This window comes from Anser anser (genome assembly GCF_964211835.1).
Source record: "Anser anser genome assembly, chromosome: Z".
Classification (NCBI taxonomy): Eukaryota; Metazoa; Chordata; class Aves; order Anseriformes; family Anatidae; genus Anser; species Anser anser.
The window spans coordinates 48,734,931-48,759,278 of NC_139723.1; the positions used below are offsets into that span (position 1 = coordinate 48,734,931).

General features: G+C 38.3%; 1 protein-coding gene across 1 annotated transcript in view; it reads left to right on the forward strand.

The window, feature by feature from the left end:
- GDA (guanine deaminase) overlaps positions 1 to 18,468 on the forward strand; it is a 33,437-nt gene extending 14,969 nt beyond the window's left edge. The window contains exons 6-14 of the mRNA XM_083819228.1: positions 682 to 709; positions 2,184 to 2,291; positions 3,377 to 3,484; positions 5,003 to 5,100; positions 6,070 to 6,137; positions 6,574 to 6,720; positions 10,025 to 10,143; positions 10,876 to 10,903; positions 11,589 to 18,468. Of these exons, the coding sequence (XP_083675354.1) occupies positions 682 to 709; positions 2,184 to 2,291; positions 3,377 to 3,484; positions 5,003 to 5,100; positions 6,070 to 6,137; positions 6,574 to 6,720; positions 10,025 to 10,143; positions 10,876 to 10,903; positions 11,589 to 11,659 (775 nt within the window). The 3' untranslated portion in view covers positions 11,660 to 18,468. The remainder of the gene's footprint in view (positions 1 to 681; positions 710 to 2,183; positions 2,292 to 3,376; positions 3,485 to 5,002; positions 5,101 to 6,069; positions 6,138 to 6,573; positions 6,721 to 10,024; positions 10,144 to 10,875; positions 10,904 to 11,588) is intronic.
- Positions 18,469 to 24,348: the final 5,880 nt, after the last annotated feature.

Sequence of the window (24,348 nt, forward strand, 5' to 3'; positions counted from 1 at the left end):
CGAACAGTAATAACTGTCCATATTGGCTACTGGGGTCTTTTCATAGAGTTCTCTGAGGTAGCTTCTTTTATTTCATGAGGTAAATCTACAGTGTGTTTTCTGTAAGGTTGATAGTTTATACACTAACATTAATATAAACATCTCTAGAAAATTAAGGGGCCTTTAAGTGCATGAGGACATCCGTAACTACTGTAAGCAATGTACGAAATATGGCGGCATCTTTTAAAAGTGGGATTTTAAAATCATAATATGTTTAATGCTGTGATGTAAAATCATGGGCAGATAAGAGTGGGTCTTTTTTGTTTGTTTGTTTGTTTTTCTGAAGTTGCAACAGTAGGATATAATTATGTTTTCAATTAGTTTAATGTAACATGTACTTGGTTTCCAGTGAGAACACAAAGTAATTACCATGTGTCTAAAGTTAATTATTGCAAATGAAAAAGATTCTGCATATGCAAGGTCAAATTCCCAACTAGCATAATTTCTTGTAACTGTCCTGGCTTGATTGTGTTGCATCTTTTTATTTCATCTGAGAATGTGGCACAACTTCCTGTAAAAAGTTAATAGATGCCTAAAATGCTTAACAGAACATTTAAGTAAATATTTTCTCTGTTTTTCATAATTTATAACACAGATCACAGGTGACAAATTTATAACAGATTTTTCTCTATACTTTTTCAGGTTTGTTAGAAAGCTAACGGAAAGGCAAGTAAGTAGAATTCTCCTTTCTGTTCATTTCTGTATACAGAAAATGTTGTGTGAATACATTAAATAGTTAATCTCTTTGACAAATTCTGCTGACTTAGTGACAAGTCAATAAATATAGATCTTCCTGTATAGCAGACAGAAATCATCGGTCTGCAAAGTGTTCTTCTAGTTGTGTTGCTGTGAAATTGACTTCTAGCAGCACAAATTCAGATTTGTGTGGTCAGAACACAGCAGAGTAATGTTCTGTGAACATTCTTTATTCACTTAAGTGTTCAGCTTCCTGCAGAGGACAATTTTCTGTTAAAGATGGATGGAAGTCAGTCCATCACTCTATGGTATATAAATAGACAAATGAAAGAAGTTTTCACCAACACAAATCGGTGTCTTTACAGCAGTTACTAATCCATTACTGCATTAGTGTTTTGGGTCACCGCATGTCTTCCAGTGTATTTCTAAAGAAATTCTGTAGGTACAGGTTGACACTCCAATATTAAAAGCAGGGATATTATTTTTCTTGTCAGCCCTTTCATTTTGATGGCTTAATTTGTTAACGTTTATAGCTCAAAGCATTCAAGAGTAGATGCCTAGAGTTTAGTGCCTAAATCATATGTATTGGTAGAGTAAGTATACTAAGTAAGTATACTAAGTAAGTATACTTCAGAAGTATATACTTCTAAGTATACTAAGTAAGTATACTTCAGAAGTCGTGAGCTGCTTGTGTCTGGGAGATGTTAAAAGAAACTGCAAGCCAAGATATCACATAATTTCTCCTAGTGGTTCCATGTGCACAAAGAAAGGTAGGTATTCCCTGTATCTGAAGGCAGAGTTGTAAAGCCATTGTCTAACTCTTAATGAAAAATTTAATCCAGAAGTGCAAAGTAAACACCTGTAGCTCTAGTCCAGGTATCCACTGTTTCCTACTGCACAGCATATCTGGTGTTACCAATAATCTTCCTGTCTGTTGAGTATAGAGACAGTAGAGTATAGGGACAGTTTGCTCCGCTCCATCATGAGCAGAGAAGATCAAAGATGAAAAAGGTTTTGGCTTTACACATCTCTGCAGATTTGCATCACTACCTCTTTGATGCTCACAGAAGCATGAATCAAAAAGAAGTCTGATTATCTCTTATAATTCATACGTGACTGTGAGCAAATGTGAAGAAGCATCCAGTGCTTCTGCTGAGGTCTGGTAAAATCTCAGAGACTTGAGGAAAGAGTTCTAATGAAATGAACTTCACTGAGTTTCGTTAAATCGGTTTTCAGGGGAACTTCTGTGATGAAGTTTCAGGATTCTCTTACTTTGAGGAGGAAGTTTCTGATAAAGATAAGAAAATGACTGCAAGCTTTATTCACATTGGCAAGGATGAAGAAAGCAATAAGCAACAGAGCTAACATCTAATTGTGTAAATGATTGTCTTAATTATGGTTACTGATACATATGTGGAATCACAAACATGTCTTCCTAATATTTTCAGTATCCAAGGGTACAACCTATAGTAACCCCCCGCTTTGGCCCTTCTTGCACAGAAGATTTGCTGCGTTCACTTGGTGATTTAGCACAAGCTCATGACCTACATGTGCAGGTAAATTCTGAGAGCATTGTTTACAACTTAAATATTATGGATAGGAAGCATAAAGATCAAGCAGTTTTCACAGTTTACACAAAGCACTTAAACCACATTCTTAACTTGGAACCTGTCTTTTAAATTCCACTTAAATTATTAGTGGTACTCTACAAGAGCACTATGACCTGCACAGCAAATGAGAAAGCTCATAGCTTGAAGGATGCACAACTCATCAAGCCCCAGTGCATGGTTACTAGGAAACTGACACCAAGTATTGTAAGTTAGAGCAACCCTTGGGTTGATAAAGGTTGCTGTCCCTTGTCCAAGGTTGTTATGTCTGCCTGTCAGCCATCTGCTGTTTCTGTACAGGGCAGATTTCAGAAGAGAAAAGAATTGCTCATCTTTCTGTCTCAATTACTCATATTTCTATCTGATTTAACATTGTTAACATTGTTGTAAAATTTCCTGTACAATAAGGTTTCTGCATTTAAATAAGGCATATTTTGAAGCTTATAGGTGTGTTGAATCTTTGAGATTTTTCTTTTTTGGTTAAACATTCCTAGTATATGTGGTTTTAAAGCTACACTACATGAGGACTGTTTGTCATTACAAGCTAAGCATTTGAAAATACAGGAAGTACATGCTTCAGCCTCCACACAGGAGGAACCAGGTTTGTGTCTGAGACCAGAAATTAATCAGCCCGTATGAAGATACGCGAAGCAGTTACCCTATATGTTACCCCGATCCCAGGGTCCACACTGTGGTAGGGTTTTATCTTTCTTTCGCCTCATGGTCATATCTATCATTTTATTTATTACTTTAACATTTGCCAAATACCAATTTGGTTGTTAAGTCACCACAGAACTGGGATGGACTATCCAGGTGTGCCTCCTCAGATCAAGTTTAAAGGAAGAAATTGAACTATTGTTTTGGATCACAGGGATCTCTCCAATGAAAATAGAAACCCAAGGACAAGATCTAGCTATATGCCTTAGAAAGACTATTTTCTATCATTATGTGCTTAGCACCATCAGGTTGCTCAGAAGTTTGAAATGCTATAACGCTATTTAAAGAACTCATCGCTATTTATTTTCTCATTGCAGAGTCACATAAGTGAGACTGAAGAAGAAGTCAAACTTGTGGAGAACATGTTTCCTTCCTATCAGAATTACACTGAATTGTATGATAAAAACAAGCTGCTTACCGGCAAGGTAGCTGCATATCAACTTCCACAGCATAGCATAGACTTATTCATGTATAGAATATTCTGGTTAGTTGTAGTTACCTGAAAAGTTTGTACTGTTTTGTCAAGGTCAGTGACATCTGGGAGAGAGTAAATTGTTTCTATGTTCTTTGTTGCACAGGTTTTGGTGAAGTGACTGAAACTTTAGACAAGCCTATACTTTACATAGGCATTTTAGGGGAGATGAGCATTAAAAGTATTTTATGCTCCCTGAGCCTGTTTTTAAGGGTCCAGACAGGGCTGGGAACAGTAGGATTGGAAGGAGGCTAGATAAAGCTGGTAATGTAGGAGCTGGTGATTCTTGGGCAGTAGCCAGTTATCCTCATATTACAGTGTTCTTGCACACTGCTTTTTCCAGTGCATTTTTTCTTCTATGGATTTACAGTAGGACCAACTTCAAATTTTTTAATTTTTTTTTTTAATGGAAAAGTAGCTTGTCCTGTTGTGCTCTGTGTGTGAACCTCACATACACACAGGTATACTCTACTGTTCCTACTAACCCAAAGCATTCTCAGCTGATTTTACCAAATATTGACAGGCATAGTGGCCTGAAAATTTGAAATTAATTAAAGTTTTAAACTGGTTAGGTAAAAGCAAGCAGATTTGATAACTGCTCACAGGAAGTACAGGTTGGAGGGTCAGTCACACCTTCTTAGACATCAGAGTACCCATGCAAGAACAAATATAAACAGCCTAACTACAGCCAAAATGCTTAAACACAAGTCAAACAGATTTAAAATTTTACGATGGAATTTTCAAAGGCACAAAGGACAGCTGCAAACTTCATAGGAATTAATTAGTGAACTTCCTTTTCTGTCTTTGAAAATTCTCCCCGCTAAATTATTTATTTACAGTCCATTTTACGTGAGAAATCAGTACAAACTACGTAAGTATGTACCCAATATTAACTTTTGTTCTTGCATAGTACTATGAACATTTCTTTTTGCGTCAGCATGCTAGAGATAATACTAGCACTGTAAAAATATGGGTCTCAGTTCTGTCAGTTCATATCAAATCTAGTGGAAAACTTTAGAGAGAAAACGGGAAACACGCTAAGTACATATGTCTTCCATTGTATCTGTTACACTCTTGGCCCCAATACTTAATCTCTGTGGTAGCTATGAAATACACATCATAAGGTTACTACAGTACTATGCGAGATAGGCAGTTCTTGCTTTTGTTTCTTGCAGCTAGCTCATAAGTGACAACCACAACCACCACAACATACCACAGCACCCTATCTTTTCATATAAGTAAATGAAAATAGGCAGAGGGAGTGATATCTCAGGCTTATTGAAGTTAATGAGAGTTGCTCCCTTCTTGATTTCAAAAGCTCCATTCAAGAATTGCATGCCTTTACCCTTGATGGTAACAGGTGCTCTTTAAAAAAAAAAAAAAAGTCTGTTAAAAGCAGTGCAGCAAAAAATTTACAGGTACTGAAGAAAATGCTATTTTTTCTAAAATTGTTGGTTTTGTTTTTCTTTAGACAGTGATGGCTCATGGCTGTTATCTTTCTGACGAAGAGCTGGAACTTTTTAATCTTCGTGGATCTGCAGTTGCACATTGCCCCAGTTCTAATTTTTCGTAAGTCAATAAAATAAGTTAATGGTGTACAACTGGAAAGAGCTGTTTTTCACATAGTGTGAAGATACTATAGAATCATAAAATGGCTCAGGTTTTAAGGGACCTCAGAGATCATTTACTTCCAACCCCCTTGCCATAGGCAGGGACGCCACCCACTAGATCAGGTTGCCCAGGGCCTCATCCAACCTGGTCCTGAATACCTCCAGGAATGGCTCATCCACAGCCTCTCTGGGCAACCTGTTCCAGTGCCTCACTAGTCCAGCCTACAGTAAGAAGGCTGCATATATCATATTCCATTTCACCAGAAGTGACACACTGGATCAAGCATGACTGTTCGTGTTTCACTTCTGTGTGGTATGCTCCGGACTGACATTATTTTTGAGTATAATCACATATATACAAATATTTCTTTTTTTAAACTTAATTTCTTATGAGTGTCCTATCAATGGCAGATTTAGGCCAACTTCCTTCTCCCCCAGAGTACATATATGTTACTGGGAAATGGGAAAGGGTGAAATTAACATTAGCAGAAATTATATACTATACAGTATCCTGTCAGGGTACTACATATTAACAGTCATTTTGCCTATAACATAATCAGTAGCTTGTTTGCAATGGCTTACTGGAGCTTGCAAAATGATCTCCCATCTCCTGGGAGTACACTTTACATCATATTTGGATTTTTTTGACAAACATACTAAGAGCTTATTTTCAAAAGATAACTCTGAAACTGTTTTATTAGAAAACTAAAAGTTTTCATTAGGAAAAGTTGTTTTTACTTTTAGTGATTAAAACCCATCATCCAGATTTATGAATGTAAATGGTCCATTCCTGTTCAATAAACATGATCTATTACATGTAGTCTGAGAACCCTTGTCATGAAATTGCCCAAAGTCCTCCATTTCCTGAACTGCAGGAATAAATTTTCCTCTCTGTGTATTATAGAAGACATCTCTTTTTCCAATCCAGGTTGAGCAGTGGCATCTTAAATGTGCAAAAGGTTCTCAAACACAACGTGAAGCTTGGCCTCGGCACAGGTTGGTAGCTTTTGTAGAAAAGGGTCTATTTTAGAAATTGCTGGAAGATACAAAAACATACCCTCATGTTTGTATTGAAAAGTCCATCGTGCCTCCAATTTGTGGCCTGTTTTTTGTTTGTTTGTTTGTTTGTTTGTTTTTTTCACTGTTTAATATGTAGAGGTGGTCAAAAGATGTTTGAGAAGTTTTGTTCCTGCCTTAACAGTAAACTGCCTCAACAACAACTTTTCCAGATTAAGTTTCTGCTCCGCATTGTATTTTATTTATCTGACCTTGTAGAACCCATGTCAGGAATCACCCATTCAAAGACAATGCTTAGCAGTAAAACTTTTCATGTTTACTACCTCTTGCACTTTGTAACGCTTAAATCAAACTCATAATAATTTAATCCAGAGATATTCCCAAAGTTTGTTTCTAAGATTCTTATCCCTTCTAGATGTTGCCGGGGGATATTCAGCTTCTATGCTTGATGCTATCAGGAAAACAATGATGGCATCTACCACCCTTCAAATTAATAAAGTGAATGAAAGAGGACTAACTCTTAAAGAAGTTTTTCGACTTGCAACTTTAGGAGGAAGCCAAGGTAAGAAGAAATTTATTTATAATATATAGAGAGAACGTCCGCTTTTTTTTGATATTATGTCTCCCTGTCTATAAAAGATGGCTGAACTTAAAGATTTTCTGATTCCAGAGTGAAGTCTAAAATTATATTTGCTTGGCATAGATTTCTTTCACTCTCTCATAACAATACCACTCTCACTACAGAAAAGCATTTGTATTAGTATTGAGAGTTTAATAAAGGCATCCTAATGATTTTTCAGGGCTGTACATTTTATTTGAAAAGATCCTCAGACTTCTTAATCATTGGTGCTTGTAAATTTGTCACACCAATTGGAAAGACTTTGTTTTCTCAGCAACCAAAATGTAACGAAAAGCTGTGCAATTACTGTAAAATCACGCATCCTGTTTGTCATCAGTTTCTAATTTTGTTTCTTCTTGTTGAGATCTCAATGAGGCAGCTTTTGACTGTCTTTTTAGTAAATCAAAACATTATGCAAATTGCCCCTCAGTGGGAGTACAGCACAAAGTTTAAGCAGGATATGTATCATAGTTATTCATGACAAAATTGCATCTGCAGAATATAGTCATATAGTATATATGTTATTCTGTCTCACTGGAATGTTTTGCTATGATCAGTATGCACATATGGATTTATACAATTACCAAAGTTTTAGCAGAACTTGTATCATTTAGCAGAGAGCAAATCCACATATAAGTAAAAATTTGTTACAGTTTTAGTCAACAGAAAAGCACCCTCTTCCTCCTGAAGAACTGGTCCCAAGTCTTTCAGTGTAACATTTTTGTTGTTGTGAAAAAATACCAATTAATTGGAAACTGTTAGTGGAAGCTTGAAAGATGTAGTGAAAATGTCTTCACGTAGGTCCTGTCTGGACTGTGGGACAGGGACTGTAGGGTGTAATGGGGAAGTAGGTAAGAAAGAAAATGGGCAGAGGACAAAAAAGAGGGGTCTTTTTTTTTTTCCCCCAGAATATATACTGTACTCATCTTGGTTGAGAGTAAGTTAGTTCATATACAGAATGGAAAACTAAAATCCCAGACTTGTGTTTGGTTTCCCCTCCCAACTACTCTTGTGCTTGTTTTATATGGGTTCTTAAGCTTACAATAATATAGTAAGATTGTTTATGTATTGATTTTGACTGGTTCTATCACTTGCAAGGGTAGAATATAAATTACTTGTTCAGCCTTCCAGTAATCCAGACAAGTACTGTTTGGGGAAATTTAAATGAGAGATTGTTTTCCTTGTCTTAATTTGCTTTGCTGAGACCCTAAACACTTATCACCCTCTTGTGTTTATTTTAAAAACTGCATTCTGTTCACAAACCTAAAAGAATATGACATAACTGTAGTTGAAACTGGTAGACAGCCAAAACATTTCACCATTTTGAGGAGTTTCAACACTTTTAATGTATTGTATATATAATATGTATATATATTACACATACGTATTATATATTATAGATTATAGCTGTTTATATAAGTGTATACCATTTATTAGATAAGGAATTGACTGGATGGCTGCACCCAGAGAGTTGTGGCCAGTGCCTCTGTGTCCAGATGGAGACTAGTGATGAGTGGTGTTCTTCGGGGTCCATCCTGGGACTTGTGTTGTTTAGTATCTTTATAAATGCCTGGACAGGCTGGGGAAGTGGGCCCACATGAACCGCATGAGGTTCAACAAGGCCAAGTGGAAGGTGCTGCACCGGGCTTGGGGCAATCCCAGACATGAGCACAGACTGGGAGAAGAACTCACTGAGAGCAGCCCTGCAGAGAAGGACCTGGGGGTTCTGGTGGACAAAAAGCTCGACACGAGCCAGCAGTGTGTGCTTGCAGCCCAGCAGGCCAACTGTGTCCTGGGCTGCATCAGCAGAGGAGTGGCCAGCAGGTGGAGGGAGGGGATTGTCCCACTCTGCTCTGCCCTCGTGAGGCCCCACCTGGAGTGCTGCGTCCAGGTCTGGGCCCCCAGCAGAAGAAGGACATGGGGCTGTTAGAGTGGGTCCAGAACAGGGCCATGAAATTGATCAGAGGGATGGAGCACTACGCCTATGAAGAAAGGCTGAGAGAGCTGGGGATGTTCAGCCTACAGAAGAGAAGGAACCAGGGAGACTTCATCACAGCCTTTCAGTACTTAAAGGGGACTTATAAAAAAGGAGATCAACTTTTTACTCAGGCAGATAAATGATAGGACAAGGGGAAATGGTTTTAAACTAAATGAGGGGAGATTTACATCAGATGTTAGGAGGAAATTCTTCACTGTGAGGGTGGAGAGGCACAGGAACAGGTTGCCCAGAGAAGCTGTGGATGCCCCATCCCTGAAGGTGTTCAAGATTGGATGGGGCTTTGAGCAACCTGGTCTAGTGGGACATGTCTCTGCCCATGGCAGGGGGGGTGGAACTGGATGATCTTTAAGGTCCCTTCCCACCCAAACCATTCTGTGATGTTATGATATAATATGCAGATAATATAAAAACTTCAAGCTATCCTAAATTATTTTCAAGCAACCTCAAAGGCCTCTATTTAGGTATTCCATAAATAGATTCCATAAACCTCACTTAAGGTAAAATTGTAGGTTTTCAGTGCTTGTGGACCCAAAAACCAGAGGCTGCAATGAAGCATGAAATAATAAAGCTGGATAACAGAGCGTAAGACAAGTCTTACAGCTGGGTATGGGACCTGCATATCTGGCTATGACTTTTTTTCCTACCATATTGTTCTTTGTTAGTACTGATTACCATTAGTTAAGCTCTCAACAAACCTTCTATTATCAAATTATATATTACTATTGTAGTATGTCCATACAACCTGTCAACGTTGCTTAAAGTGTTTTATAAACATAAACAGTTTAATCTTACACTGCCTTGGCAACATGAATATTATTATCTAACTTACAATTTTTCTGACTTCCTCTCGACACCCCTTTTGGAATATAGTTTTTGCAACGTCAGCAATTATTATTCCACTTTAAACAGTTGGTGGTCTATACATCAGATCTGCAATGACATAAAATCAAAAGAGAACATCCAAAGAACAAAAATTAGGAGGGGTTCAAATTCTTTCACAGATTTCCTTTATGCTTAACAGATGCCCTTCAAAAATTCATCAAAATACACATGATTTTTATGAGGAGTTGCTTAAAAACTCAGATGCTAACCTACACACTCTATTTGCTTTTATGTTTTTCTTTGCAGTCCTCTAAATTCTTGTATTTTTTTTTTTCATGAACATCACAAATAGGTTTCTAGATGCTTCCATATAATGGTAAGAGGCTTGCACTGAGGATCTGTTTGTGAGCTTATTTTCTCTTTCAGCTCTAGGACTAGATGATGTGATTGGAAACTTTGAGGTTGGCAAAGAATTTGATGCACTGCTCATCAACACCAAGGCTTCAGACAGCCCTTTTGACTTGTTCTCTGCTGATACTTTTGAGGTAATCTGAACAGGATTAATGATCCAGAAAATTACTGGAAATAATGCGGGGAAGGTCTGTGGTACAGGCAGAATGTAAGGCTCTTCAGGGTCTTCCCAGTAACAGGAACTGGGTGTAGTGCCCTACTGCTGTCTGTATCTCAAACCAAGAGGTACAGGGATTTTATCAGAATCTCACTGTCTCAATGACAGGCATATATCACCATGAAAAAAAAATGGATGTAGCATTTTAATGCAGTGGGTCTAGCCGATAATTAGGGTTAGCTAAGTGCACTACCAAAGCACTGCAGCCAAGGAAAAACTGTTAGTTAACTTTTTGAGTTCAAACTCAATAATAGCAATCTGTTCTTAAATGAAAGCTGAATTACCTTGGCTTCACTAGTGTTGTAAACTGAAGCTAAATTGGCAGTTCCTGGGACTATAAAAATGTTTACAATTTTGCCTTATTTTTTCAAAAATAAATGATTTTGAGAGCTCTAAAAAGAGGAAAGTATTGTTTTAGCCATATACTTGTTTATACTGTCAAATTTGTGCAGTATTTTCTTCTGGAGACATACATCCTCCCTACTGAAAATGAATTATGACAAAACATGTAGATTAAGTTTTAATTTTACTGTCTACAGGCATATCTAGGAAAACTCTTTTCATCAGTTGTTTTCATCAGTTTCTAATAATTATCATCTGGGTCTGCAGATACTGCTTTCTGAATTTGCTTTTCTCCCATTTTTTACAGGACAGTCTTGAGAAGTTCCTTTATCTAGGTATGTGCATAAAGCTCTCATGTTGTTGTATATGTCACAGATGTTCTAAATCAATGTGGAGGTTCCTTTGCATTCATTTATAACTGCTGAGTAAGAACTAAATAGTATATCTTTTGTTCTTTGGGACAAAAGAACAAAAAGTAGTCAGTTTAGCATGAACGGGTGCCTAAGTTTAATTGCCAGATTTATAGCCACATCTATCTTTATCTATAGCATGAGCTAAATCATATTTCACAGAAAAGTAATACTGACTTTCTTATGCAATGCCTATCACCAGTTCAGAACAAAATCTGACTTCTGGAGACCAGTTGCTGTTGCGGTACCTGAGTGGTACTGCTGCCTGGTACCTGAGTTAGTTCAGATAGTATGCAACAGCTATTTCTGTACAGGTGTATATTTGCAGGTTTTGAATCTGCTAAATACACAGAAAATACATGACACCACTGCAGCAGCTGAACGCAATGTTTATTTTTTTCAAAGAAGCATGGGTAGTTTAATGCCCATTGATTTTTATGGTGTTCATGGTATCTGACTATTTCTCTTGAAATACACTTTCTCAGTCTTAGGAAATGGGTAACTGAAAATGATATGTAAGAAAACTGTTTTTGTGGATTGCATCATTTTAATGAATAAAATCAGTGCATAGAGTTATGTGCAATTCTCTCTTTTGACTATGTTATTTCAGGCGATGATCGGAATATTTCTGAAGTGTACGTGGCTGGAAAGCAAGTGGTTCCTTTTTCAAGTTCAGTATAAATCCATTTTTCTTTTGCAAAATATTCTGCTGATCTCTCTGCCTATGATTTGGAAAAAAATGGATAAACACAGTGCCTGATCATCAGGAATGACATTTCATTTATGTTTAATGTTTTAAAACTTGCAAATGTGAGAAAATTTGTTAGATCTTTCAAGAATTATGTTACCAAAATTGTCACAGTTCTAAGATGAAACAGGCGTTTAAATTTCTCTGTAAAAATAACATATGTGCACCATCAAGGAATTTGCTAAATATCTTACTTGAATAGGACAAGTGGTGTTCCTTTTAATAATAATGTAAGAAGTATTAAGAAGAGCAAACAAATTCTCACTGTCTATAAGATGTTTAATCGAAAAAAAAGGCCAGTGCTGGTAAATCATTTTTGAAAATAATGAATATCACAAACAAATGTAATTTCCTTTATATCATCACTAAGTATGGAGAATTTAGTGGCATTTGAGGGCATTCAGAACATTTTTCATTTTTGTTTATGTATGTGATTAGCTTTTAAATTTTAATTTTAAATATTTTTTAATTGAAATTAATTAAGAAGTATTTATTTATAAGTAACTAAGGGTCCTTATTATCAACAAGCTCGGGTTTGTCATTAGCAGTCAGGCAGAAGAGAACTGGTGAAAGAACCAAGTAAAAAATATAGAATTGGTCAAACAGGCTGAAGCTGCAAGAGCGAAAAGGCTGTGCCATTCTGTGATGCTGTGAGCTGAAACTACATTTCCTCAAATTTCACTCTGATGTTTAGAAGCAGTCTGCCTCATCTTCCACCTATTCTCTACCCACTTATTGAATCTCCTTCAGCTGAGTGACCACTGAATGAAACTCACGTAAAAACAGAAGCAGGCACTGAGGTGTCTGAGTGTGCTTCTCGATGCCAAACAAATACTTCTTTTCTGGACTAGAGGGCGTGCTTCCTCTAGTTCAGCCTCTTGCAGAACCTTACTAAATTCATTTGCTCCTGATTATTCAGACTATGAGTTATAAAATGTCCCTTCTGCTTTCTGTACTAGAAGTGAGTATGTTTAAAACAAAATCTGCAAGAAATGGTCTATCTCTCGCTGTTACCACCTTTGACTTGAGGTGTTAATTCCTCTCTGGAAAGAAGCAACTCAGTTTCAGTGTGGTCCTCTGTGTCTTTCAACACTGGAACAGTAATTCCAGCCCTATAAAATGCCAGCTAAAAACAACAACAACAACAAAAAAGTGTGCTTTTTATTTTATTAGTCCTCATGATTTCCTTTCTTAAAAAAGTGTATTTCCCTGCTTGTTATTGGAGTTTTTGTTTTGTTTTGTTTTGTTTTGTTTTTCCAATAGTTTGAGAAGGGAGTTTCTTGTTCCTTTATTATTATTTTTTTTTAATGCAAAGAATATAAACTTTAATTTCAGTGTCAGTGGAGACGATATTGCACTGCATTACTATATATATGTGTTGAGTATGGTTTTGAGGCTCGCTTCAAACTCCTTTGATTTCAGTGAGCTTAGTTTCATAGTTATATCTCACTGCCTGATGATACAAAGGCACAAGACCTCCTTATGCTCCTAAAACAAGGGAGGTAACTGCATGAAAGTCTCACTCTGGGTCTGTGTACGAGGGAAAATTTGGCCTAGTATCGCTAAAAACTTGCTCTGATTTTAACAAGCATTTTCAGAGCTTACATACATTTAAGGTTATGCCCAGATAAGACAGTTTAGCATCAAGTGGAACTACACAAGCTAGCTTAGGCATTGAAAGTACCTAAAGTCATTTCCAGTGTGGTTGTGTGTGTGTGTATTTTTTTTTTCTTGACGCAGAGTAGCCCTACTGAACAGCAAGGTATTTTGGCTTGCATACGCCACCCTAAAGCAGCTGCAGTGCTTGCTCATATAGAGATAGCTCAGGTATCTTCACATGGCACTGGTCTGTGCTATATGTTCGCTGAAGTATACTTTTTGTTTCCATTATCTTTAATAATTCCTAAGGCTTTAGGATTTAAGATTTAAAGATTAAAGTTTTCACATTCCATCAAGGTGTCTGCTTAAAAAGATTGTTCTTCATGTGTCCCAATTAGATACATAGTAGCACACTTTCTTGGCAAATACAATCTGCAATTCTTTAACTTGGTTTCCTGATTCAGGGAGCATTTTTCCTCATGAATTTTGACATGAATTAATTGACCAAATTTCACATTCCAAAACCAAAGATCTGTGAGACATATGTTTTAATTCTCCAGTTACTGTCTGAAACTATTTTTAGGGAGTTGCATGGCTTACAGCTTTGGCTTTCCTGTAGGAATGTATTTTGGGACATAGAAAGATTACGCAGCCTTGTGTACTATGTATGTTTGTGCTGTAGTTCTTTGCTTCCAGAGCTATGAATTATATCAACACTTTTATTTAGTGGTAGTCCAAACCGTGCCTGACTTTATTGCTTTCTTGCTATTTGGTGGTGTTGTTAAGAATGGGATTCAGTATTTCTTCTTGAAAGATTTGGCAGGGGGAGGAGCGGTTGCTTATTTGAAAACTGGGAATACAGAAAAAAAAATTTAACAAGCTCAATACTAGCTCCTGCTGGCCCATTTACAAAGGGACTCCCTAGGAAAAGTACTGCCAGTGAGCTTTGGATTTGAATATGGGATGTGTAATGAGTAGTTTCACGCTTGTTAAAATTCAGGCACAAGGCGGGAACTTAGCTTTTTGATTATAGCTTTACTGGTGTCTGGTAGCCAGACACAGGCCAGACTTAGAATTGGAGAATCAACTTTTCAAGAATCTCAGCTGAAGAAGGAGCTCTTCCTGCAGCACCATACATTCCCCACAACAGGGGAGGAGCATGGGCCAAGATGAACAGTGTTACATTGAACTGAGAGGTGCTTAGTGGTAAAGAAAAGAAGCCAGAATTTGGTGTGAGAGGATGCCAGTGGAGGAATTAATATAGCCCTGTAAAGAACAAATCGGAAGGTAGTTTCAATAGAAGCATCTTAAATAGAACTGAAGGAAGCAAGACTGTAATGCCAGAAAAAAAATAATGAAGTAGGGCCCCCAGAGGTAGACCTAAAAGCTCTTTCAGTGGAAGATGGCGTACACACTGAAACCTTAACGTTTTAGGAGAGTCAGAGGATGTGTTAGCCAGACTTCTCTGAAGCAGTTTTGGGAAAGTCACTGAGGATCCCACTGTGAAGTATTAGTCCTTGGGACTCTCTGGTTATGTGCAGATAGCCAAGATGCTTGGTGCAGTAGGAGAATATCAGTAGGTGAAAGCAGTTACTGTTGATACTCATACCTCTACAGCGTAGGCAGTCAGTGCCTACATATAGTCTGATTCCTTGGATGAATGTCCCCACTGCTTACGTGGTCTGAAGCAAGCCAAATAGTTGGTGCAGATGCTTGAAGTCTCTATTAGAGGTTGGAGTGCATCTGGCATGCAACTGAGCCTCCAGCGTAGATTGTTCCAAGAAAAACTTAATCCTTGGTGGTATACCAAAACCACCCTACAAACTGAACCAGTATTCTGTAAGTGAGGCTGACTGGGAAATTCACTTCAAAACGCCACTACTATCTCAAACCAAAAATGCTAACAGAGGCAAGGACATAGCACCGTTCCCCCTCCATACTTATTGCCACAGAAAATAAATGAAAGCAACTTCCTTTCTCCTCCTTCCTCTTTCAAAAAGAAATAAAATAATAATTAAAAAAAAAAGTAAGTGGAAATAAGCCAGCCATACACTAAGGGGAGATGACTAAGTAGAAGAAAAGATAATTTTCAGTCAGCATAAATTGATATCATGCTATTGACTTAAGATAAAGCCTCTGGAAAAATGTACATGCAACTGTTTCCAGATGTCAGTCCCCATTAGTTGTCTTTCCAGATTGTGGATGGGATCTTTATTTGTAACGTTTCTTTGTGTTCAATGTCAACAAACCATTCAGACAAAAATAAGTGTAGTGTATGGAAAGCTTGGTTGTTGGGACAATGTTCTTAATGTGTTCTATGTTCAGATGACCAGTTATTTATTATAAATGGAGTATATTTGAATTACTTTTATATGTTGATCTCATTGTGTCACTTTAGTTTTTGATTATTAATGAAATGCAAGTAAGTATCGCTTATGCATTATGCAGCATTATTTGAATTATTCATGTGTGGCAAGTGGAGTTCTTCACTTTAAAATGTTGGCTTGGCCTAATGTTTATATTTATTGTGTGGTTTTGTGCAATCAGAAAGCTTTATAGGAAAAAAATATATATTTGTTCACTGTACTGAGAATTTTCGTTATTGTAACTGGAATTTCTGTCAAAAAGAAATGTTAAAATGACCCTGTTTGAAAGTCTGTGCCTGATTATACAGTCATGAATGAAAAAAAAAAAAAGTATAATGGTTTTGTAAAAGCTGACATGAATAGTAATATTGTAATAAAAAAATATTTACAGAGAAATAGATTTTTTATTCTAATCATGATTGTGCAATGCAGATTAGCAAAAGTTAATCATTCTTCCTAAATATCTGCTAGTCTACTGAGCAAAGAATATAACTCTGATTGCACATTTAACAAGAATATACATGTTTTGAAAAAGAAAAAGCCTAACTTCTTTCAGAGAACATCTCAATTTTAATTGGAAATTATATTAACAATATTACTTAGAAAGAGTTTGAATAAGTTAAGCTTTTCCATAAACAATTCATAACAGATGATAGGGTGGACAGCTTCTAAAATAATACTAGGTTTGTGTGCATAAATGGTGATATATTACATGCAGCCCTGTGTATAGTAGTGGTCAACACATCTCTAAAGAGATGGTGCACAAGTAGAAGGAATATCAGAAAAATAAAAATAATAAAAAAAAAAAATCAAAAAAAAAAGGGACATGGGGAATTTGAGAAAAGACTGAAAAAAGTTTTGTAAAGAGATTTCAAAAGGCTGGTAGTAGAATGAAAAATAATTCAAAGTAGAAATAAGCTGAACTATGGACTAGGGGAGGTCAGAAAATCACGATGACGTATCAGTGGAGTTTTAGGTGGGAAATGCTCAGAAAAGATGACATTTTTTTCAGGCTATATTCTGTTAAATCATGGACTTCATTCCTTCAGAAGGTCACTGAAGCCCAACAATGGAACAGATTTCCAAAGCGAAGCAGTTATTTATGTGCTTAGAAAAAGAGCCCAAATTATCACAGCCAATTACAACGCTTTTCAACCTCTCAAAATCTACTTCAAGATTTAAACCAAAATTACCTGTAACAACTCCAGAAGAAACCTAATACAAGTTTTGCTTTATCTTCACATCTCCCGTGAAACATTTGGCATTGGCCAGGTCAGATACTGAAGCAGTCTGAGCTCGGGGAAGAACCTCTGCTCATGCATGCCCCACACATCATGCACCTCATGGTGCCATGATAACAGACTCCAGCACAGGAAGAAAAGTATCTGGTGTGGTTAGACTTCCTGAAAGTGAGCTGTTTTAAAAATCAGCTTGTTTTCAAGTCCAGAACACTGCAGAGAGCACAGCACATTTTATACTGCACATACCTAATAGGGAACTTAAAGCTACCAGGAACTTTGGCCTGAAGTTTTTTGTTGTTGTTGTTTTAAGCCCTGCTGCTGTATGTGTAGCAACTTACGCTCCTCTCAAAAGAGAAGCAAGCAAATGACATCTGCAAGGCTCTCTTAAAAGAAACAACAGCAACAAAAACAATTCTTAGGAAGCCAAAAGAACATCAGCAACAATCTGCTATGTAAAGTTAATAAAACTGTTAGTTTTCCTCGAAAGGCTGAGCGGTGTTTTTGGAGGGCAATTTCCTGGAAATTTGAATGGAATTTTTTTCTTGGAAAATGTCCTAAATCAGCGTGTGCTTCAACCAATGAGATCTCCTGTGGCTTCTGCAAGCGGCAGCGATTTGTGCAGAAGTGAATGCAACAGGCATGCCTGGAGTCATACTTTCTCCCTGGCCAGGACTCAGACTTGTGTATTCAGTTCATGGTTTCTCACAGACTTCATTTTAATTTGAAAATAAGTGGTATGAATGAGTACAACCGGGAGAAGGATAAGGCGTGAAAGACAATCTTACACCCACCCACCTAAAACTTCAACTCAAAAGATCTCTCCCATCAGGAAAGTATTATGTTTGCACAGCTCTTAGGCTCAGTGTTTTGGCTTCATGACTTGAGTCAGCAGGTAGCAAACACAGCCAAGACCAGGATGTGAAATGTAAGCAGCTGACATAAACATAAAAACATTTTACCTTGGTCTGTGTTTGAGTCACCAGAAGCTTTGCTTAGCCCTGTGCTCCTAGGCTCCTTTACAAAGAAAAACTCCCTGGAGCTAAGCCTTCAGTAGAAGGGACCAGTGTTGGTGACAACTGAAGATTTTGATCTCTGTGTCCTATCTGACCTGGCTTTGGAGCTGGGTTGTGTGCTCCTTTAAAAGCTTTTGCTGATGAAGGTTTTAAGAAGTGATTACACGTATTCATTAGCTGTTGAAGATAGCAGACTGTCAACCCGTGCTTCTCTATGAACCTTCTTTCCCCAAGGGAGAAGGGGCGTTTCAATGCAGTGAGCTTTTCTGATTCTGGTCCTTGGTTTTGTCAGCTTGTCACCTATTGTGTGTAGGCTCTGTTTTGTTCTTTCATGAAGAATACCAACCAGGACTTATGTTGTTGAATGCCTCCTCCCTGTTGTGCTTAGGTGTAGCTTCAAGGAAGAACAATGTATTTGGAAAAAGTGCTAGATGTGATTTCCTCTGTTCTGCTTGGTTTTGGTCATGCTAAATGGGAACTTATGTACTGTTGAAATAAAATAAAGTGGCCTTGCGTTTACACCAGCCCCCATCTGTTTCTGTGTTTGACTTTGGAGGAGAGAGGAGGAAGGTGGCAAGCTGACTAATGAAGATTTACACTGAAGACCATAATACATGACAGAGTGTCAGCGAAGCACAATACTGGGGAACTCAGACGCACCCATTGTAGGGGGTTGTAAACTGCTTCATATGTATGACATTATTTTAAGGGATCTTTTTCCAGACTCTAAATTCTTAAGAACATTTGATGTAGCTTTATTACCAGATTTGCTGGCTTGATAAATCAAAGCAAGTGCTTCAGTAACATTTTTATTATTTCGTGTGGAAGTAGACTACCCTGAAATGCTTTTTTCTTGTGCTTGGCAGCAAGCACACAGAGTCACATCTCCTTTAATGTGTTTTTCTTCACTTTCTTACTTTTCAAAGCATAGACATATAAAAGTTCCCAATCTAAGCAGCTCTGAAACACAACAGGAACAGATTTCCTTAAAACAAAAACTCCCATAGGAGAACCACTAATTAAACACTGAGGAATTGCGTGCTACGGTTTTGAGAATTATGTGCAAGTTGTTACCAACTAATGCAAAATTACGTGCACAAGAAATAAAGTTATTTTGTATTTTCATCAACCAATTTAGCACAAGTCATGCAAACTACAGAGGAAGGACAAAATAAAGCTGCTTTGTTCTATTGCTTTTAATAGAAAGGCCTATTTAAGCTTTCAGCATTGGAATTCTACTACTTAACATTTTTAGTTTGGAAAATAGCAGTAAGAAATGCTTTTATGAAATTTTGCTAGAGTACTATATTAAGTTTTTATCTGAGATTTTATTTAAAGCAGTATAAACCCCAGACGTGAGCACAGCAGGTATGTAAGCCAGTTTAAAAATGTGGGAGCCTTTGGGTATGTTGTCAGTAAATCTCAGGTACAATTACCTGTTTCACTACAATTAATTGATGCAGATGTGGTGTACACGTGTGAACACAGAATTTGCAGGCTTAAATAAAAAGCCATTGAATAGTCATGAGCAGATTACCAGTGTAATTTTCACCAGTCTCTTCCCATGGCTAATAAGAAGAATATAAAGACTCTTCATTTGGGATGAGGTGTTGGATGATTTATAATAAGCTTGATAGGTTTATAGTTCACAAGTTAAGAACATAGTTAAAATTCAAAGGAAAGATGCTCGCCCTATGCTTATATCCTGTAATTAGCTGTCTTCTTTCCAAAGTAACGAGTTTGTGAGTTTAATTCTTGCATTAATTCTGATTAAAAATGCCCTTTAGGAATTAACCTAAAAATATTTTCAGAAATGCCATGAAATCCAGATGGAATATGAGCAGTGCCTCTTTCTTTCCTATTTTGTCCTAAAGATACCATTCAAAATATAATAAATATTCTGTCTATTAGAAATTGGAAGTAATAAAACAGTCTAATCTCAGCCCCCAGTTAAAACAAATTGCAGCAGTGGTGAAGGCCATAGGCACAACTTCTCTGGTACTTCGTAAAGAGTATCAGTTCCACTGCAGTCAGTGTTAACGCTTGTTATATTAGCTATAGTGCCGAATAAACTGTTCCCTGAGCTTTTAATTTTGAAGAGAAGGGATGGAAATAGCTGTGGGACAAGGGGGGATTATAAAGGTTGAACTTTCCAAAATTTTTACTGTTAGACTTACTGCTACTGGTTTACTACAGGTTCTGCTTGGTAATACTACTCTTCTGATCAGTATATGGATTGTTCTTACATGTGAACATCTGTGCATTCAAGTTTTGGCTAAATATACTTCAACTTTATACATTACCATATCTTTGGAAAAATGCCTTTGTGTGAAAATGTAACAGTTGCTTAGGAACTTAATTTATGACTCTCAGGTAAAAAAAGAAGGAATGCATGCACAGGCATTTGCATAAGCAACCCTGTAAAAATACTGTGACATTATTCATGACTTATTTTCATATCGTTTACAAAAGGATTTCTACAAAGAGAATCTCCAGAAGGGTCTACCTGTGTACATGCAAAGCCGTCTTTGAAGGTTAGTGAGTGCATCTACGTTAGCATTTTAGTTCAGAGCAGGAGCGAGCATTCAAAGTCACCATCCAGTCACCTTCAATCCTGTGTTTGCTTTGCTTCACGGAGTGGTCTTGAACTGCATTGCTTTGTAATGAAATAGGTGTACTTAGAAGTGTACCTACTACACTCAGTGGATATTCAATCCATGGGACTGGACCAGAGCTAGTCTGAAATAAAATGTTGACTTGGAGCAGAGTGTGAAATACATTTCTGTGACGGAATTTGAAGTTGGCATAAATACTTGCCATTGCTGAGTTGTAAAGCCTGTCCCTTGAATCAATTCTCTAGTTATAGTTCATCAATGCAATTCAATTTATGATTTTTTTCTCCCTTAAAAGATATCTTTGTTCCTCCTTGACGTTATTCTAACCATCATGTTCTTCGTGATCTTATAAAGTGAGAAATTACTGGCAGAACATGATTTATGGAGATTTGGTTGAAGTTTACCTCTAAGACTGGAGTTAAATCTTAACCTAAACTGAAAGAAAATAAATCTTAATGAGAATAGTGGCTTTAATCACCATGGACTAAATATCAGAGACCAGAATGTATCATCGCCCTCTGAGGAGCAAGTCCTGTTCCCCAGGTTTACTCACACTTGTACACACAAACAAGGATGTTCTTAGCAATCCCTTAGCACAGCACAGTGGCGTACAATTCACAAACCCTTCACCTCATATGCTAATTACACCAGGTGTCCCAATGAATTTGAAATTAACTAATGCCAAAAATGTTTAAATACAAAATTAGTTCTCTTAAAAATACACAGCTGTGCCCTGCTCTTACTTCAGCAATAGTTCATAGAGTAGGCGGTGTTTTCCTTTCACATTCAGCCTTGTGCAAATATCCTGCAGGTATCACAATTCTGACTGTTCAATTTTATTAAATTTACCCTAAGAAACATCTAGGCTCTTTTTTTGTCTGCTTTTCTGTCTCTTTTACCAAACACATACCAGTAGTACAATGACAGAAATTTACAGGCCGCTGTCTCCCCTGTGAGCCCGCTGTAGAGGGCTCTCTCATTCCACAGTCTTGTCAGGTGGGCTTTTGGCACCCCCATCATCACATCATTAGGTCACTTCCTGCCAAGGTCACTTTTTAGCACCAAATATACAAAGGTTATGAAAGAAAAGATTTGTATTCTTCCAAAATAGCCTCGAAGTCCAGCTCTGCTTGCCACTGTCCAGCTGGGTGGCCCACCAGGTGGCACATCCTACGACTGTGATCTCCTGCTCCTCCAGTGAGAGCTTCACTCTTGCTCCACTTGAGCGTATCAAGAATTTTTAAGCATAGGAACTGTACTTTTTATTATTATTATAATTTTTTTCCCCTTATTGTTACCTCAGAGCCCATCATATACACTCACAGTTGTTGAAACTCCATGAGTTAAAAAAACTGCTGCTTCTCCTGCGTTGGTCCTGAAGAGCAAGAAAGATATGCTTTCATTTCACAAATGAAAAAGAAAATAGATCTCATTGAGATTTTGTCACGCATTTTTCCTTTGCTCTCATTATATGCTAGAATATATAATTTCTTATGAGTGTAACCAGACAAAAACTTGAACGCTTGCTGTTTTAGAAAGAGTGGCAACAGTTGCTGGGTTCCCTCTGAAGCACAGAAATGATTCCTGACCCCAGAGCAAAAAGACCAGTTCATTTTTCACATGCCTATTGCATTAGCAGCTTCATGCTTAGATTTGAACCAAAAGATGTTCAGAACTCCAGCATTAAGACAAACGCACCTCTGTCCTTCCAACACTGACCCACTGGCAGTCTCTCAGATACAGAAAAAAGCCCCCCACCTGCTCACCCATTGCTTGACAGCTTCCCAGTTTTCCCATCTGATTTGACCACAGCTGTGTAGAAAAACGCGATGGTCACCGTTGTGTTTGTACAGCTTGGGAAGCTGCAAACAGGTGTGCCAAGGGAGACCATCACTGGCTATCAGCGTATGCCAGCAGGCACTGAGTGATCGTGACACCAGCGGAGGGGCTGTGCATGTTGTGGCCACTTCCAGCATCCTTATACCAAGGCGTGCGTGCTCCAAGAGACATCTGAGGGAAAAGAAGAGAGTCTGAACTGTGTACAGAAGGTGCTTTGTGGAAAGAGAAATTCACAGATTGTTAAAACTGAGCCTGTAAAGAGGTGAATGGTTATAATCCTCTGCTCTGACCTCTTCTCAAGACTGGCCCTGAGGAAGGGGTGGTTGGGGAGGCCCCACCTGCAGGGCAGAAGCCTATGAAAGCCAGAGCATCCCTTGATTGTAAAGGGAAAACAAATAAAGAAGCAGAAATACTCTCTTTCAGGAAAACTTCCCGACTGATTCATCAACTATGACAGAACAAAAAGTTTAGATGCCATTGATTTCTTGTCTCTCATACCATTTTTACAAAATTTACAAGATGTAGCCTGTAAGGCCACAAATGTAATGACTGTGTTTTTCATACATTAAATGTTTGTGTATTAACATAAATATATTTCTAAGAACTTTCACAGTTTGAAAAATAAAATCAACTTTCATATTAACTCAGATGCAAAGAAGTAGGTTATTTTGTAAGGCCAGCACCGAGTACTACTTCAGTGCCATTTTAGCTTGCAAATTGTATGTTCTCCCACGTGAACCAGGCGCAGAGCTGGTTAATAATTTCCATTTTTGCGCTTGAATAAAAAGCTAGCGAAACAGATGAGAAGTTCATTCCGGTTCGAATCTGAGATTATGGATTTCTCATCGGATTTTTTTTTTTTTTTTTTTTTTTTTGTTCCGAGTAAACAGGAAGAAGACTTTCCCCTTTGAAAGCAAAGCAAGGAGAAGGGCTGCAGCCTCTACAACAAGGCGGCGAGGCGGGCCGGGGCCGTGCCGTGCCGGTCCCGTGCGAGGTCCTCAGTGTCGGTGCCGCCCGCACGGGGGCGAGGCAGCGCCGTGCCCGCAGCGCCCGGCTGGTCCCGGGGGGACGGGGGGGAGAGGAGGGCGGGGGGGGCGGGGGGCGGAAGGAAGGAGGGAGGGAGAAACAAAGGAGGGAGGGAGGAAGAAGGAGGAGGGAGAAAAAGAAAAAAGAGTGAGAGAGAAAAGAAAGAGATGGACAATGGAAAGAAAAAAAAAGCAATAATGAAGGGAACTGAGGAGCGAGAACAAAGGAATACAAAGCCCTTTTCCCTGCTTTTCCCTGCACAGCCGTCCTAGCCCCACCCAGTGATGACACCCCCCAGCTGTGTTATGGGATGCCACTAGTCGCTAGGTGTGCAGACCATCTTCACACCTCCAAATGTCGGTGCACCTCCTAGAGCAGCAGCTGCTTGCAAGCAGCGCACAGCTATTGCTCCACAAGGCTACTGCCATCTCACAGTTCCTTCCCCAGCGTGCAAATGTTCCGTGAAAAAAGCTTGACTTGCTCGGGTATTTGAGGTGATGGCTGAAATCCAGGGTGGGAGAAGGAACGAGAATGTTATGTCCTTCAGTGTACGAAAGCTGCAGTACTCCTCTGAACAGTTCTCCAGCCTCCTTGCATCATAGAGGTCTGCACTGTAGAAGATGACACAACCTGCCCAAAGGAACACTCAGTTCCTTGGCATTTAGTCCTGGGAAACTGTATTTAGATTAAAAAACACGTCAATAACAACAACAGTAATGCGGACCCTCTAGAGCCTGTGAAGTTGCTTGGTGGTTATTGCCCACAGAGCATGTGCTACACCATCTGCAATGCTGAAGGCTGCAGCCTGCCAAAGCAGGAAACACCACGATGGTGCTGGACCCCAGTGTGCCTGTCACCAGCCCTGCTAGTAGGTGTGTGGCTGCGGGGTCAGGGCCATGATTTGTGGCAGAAATGCCCTACAG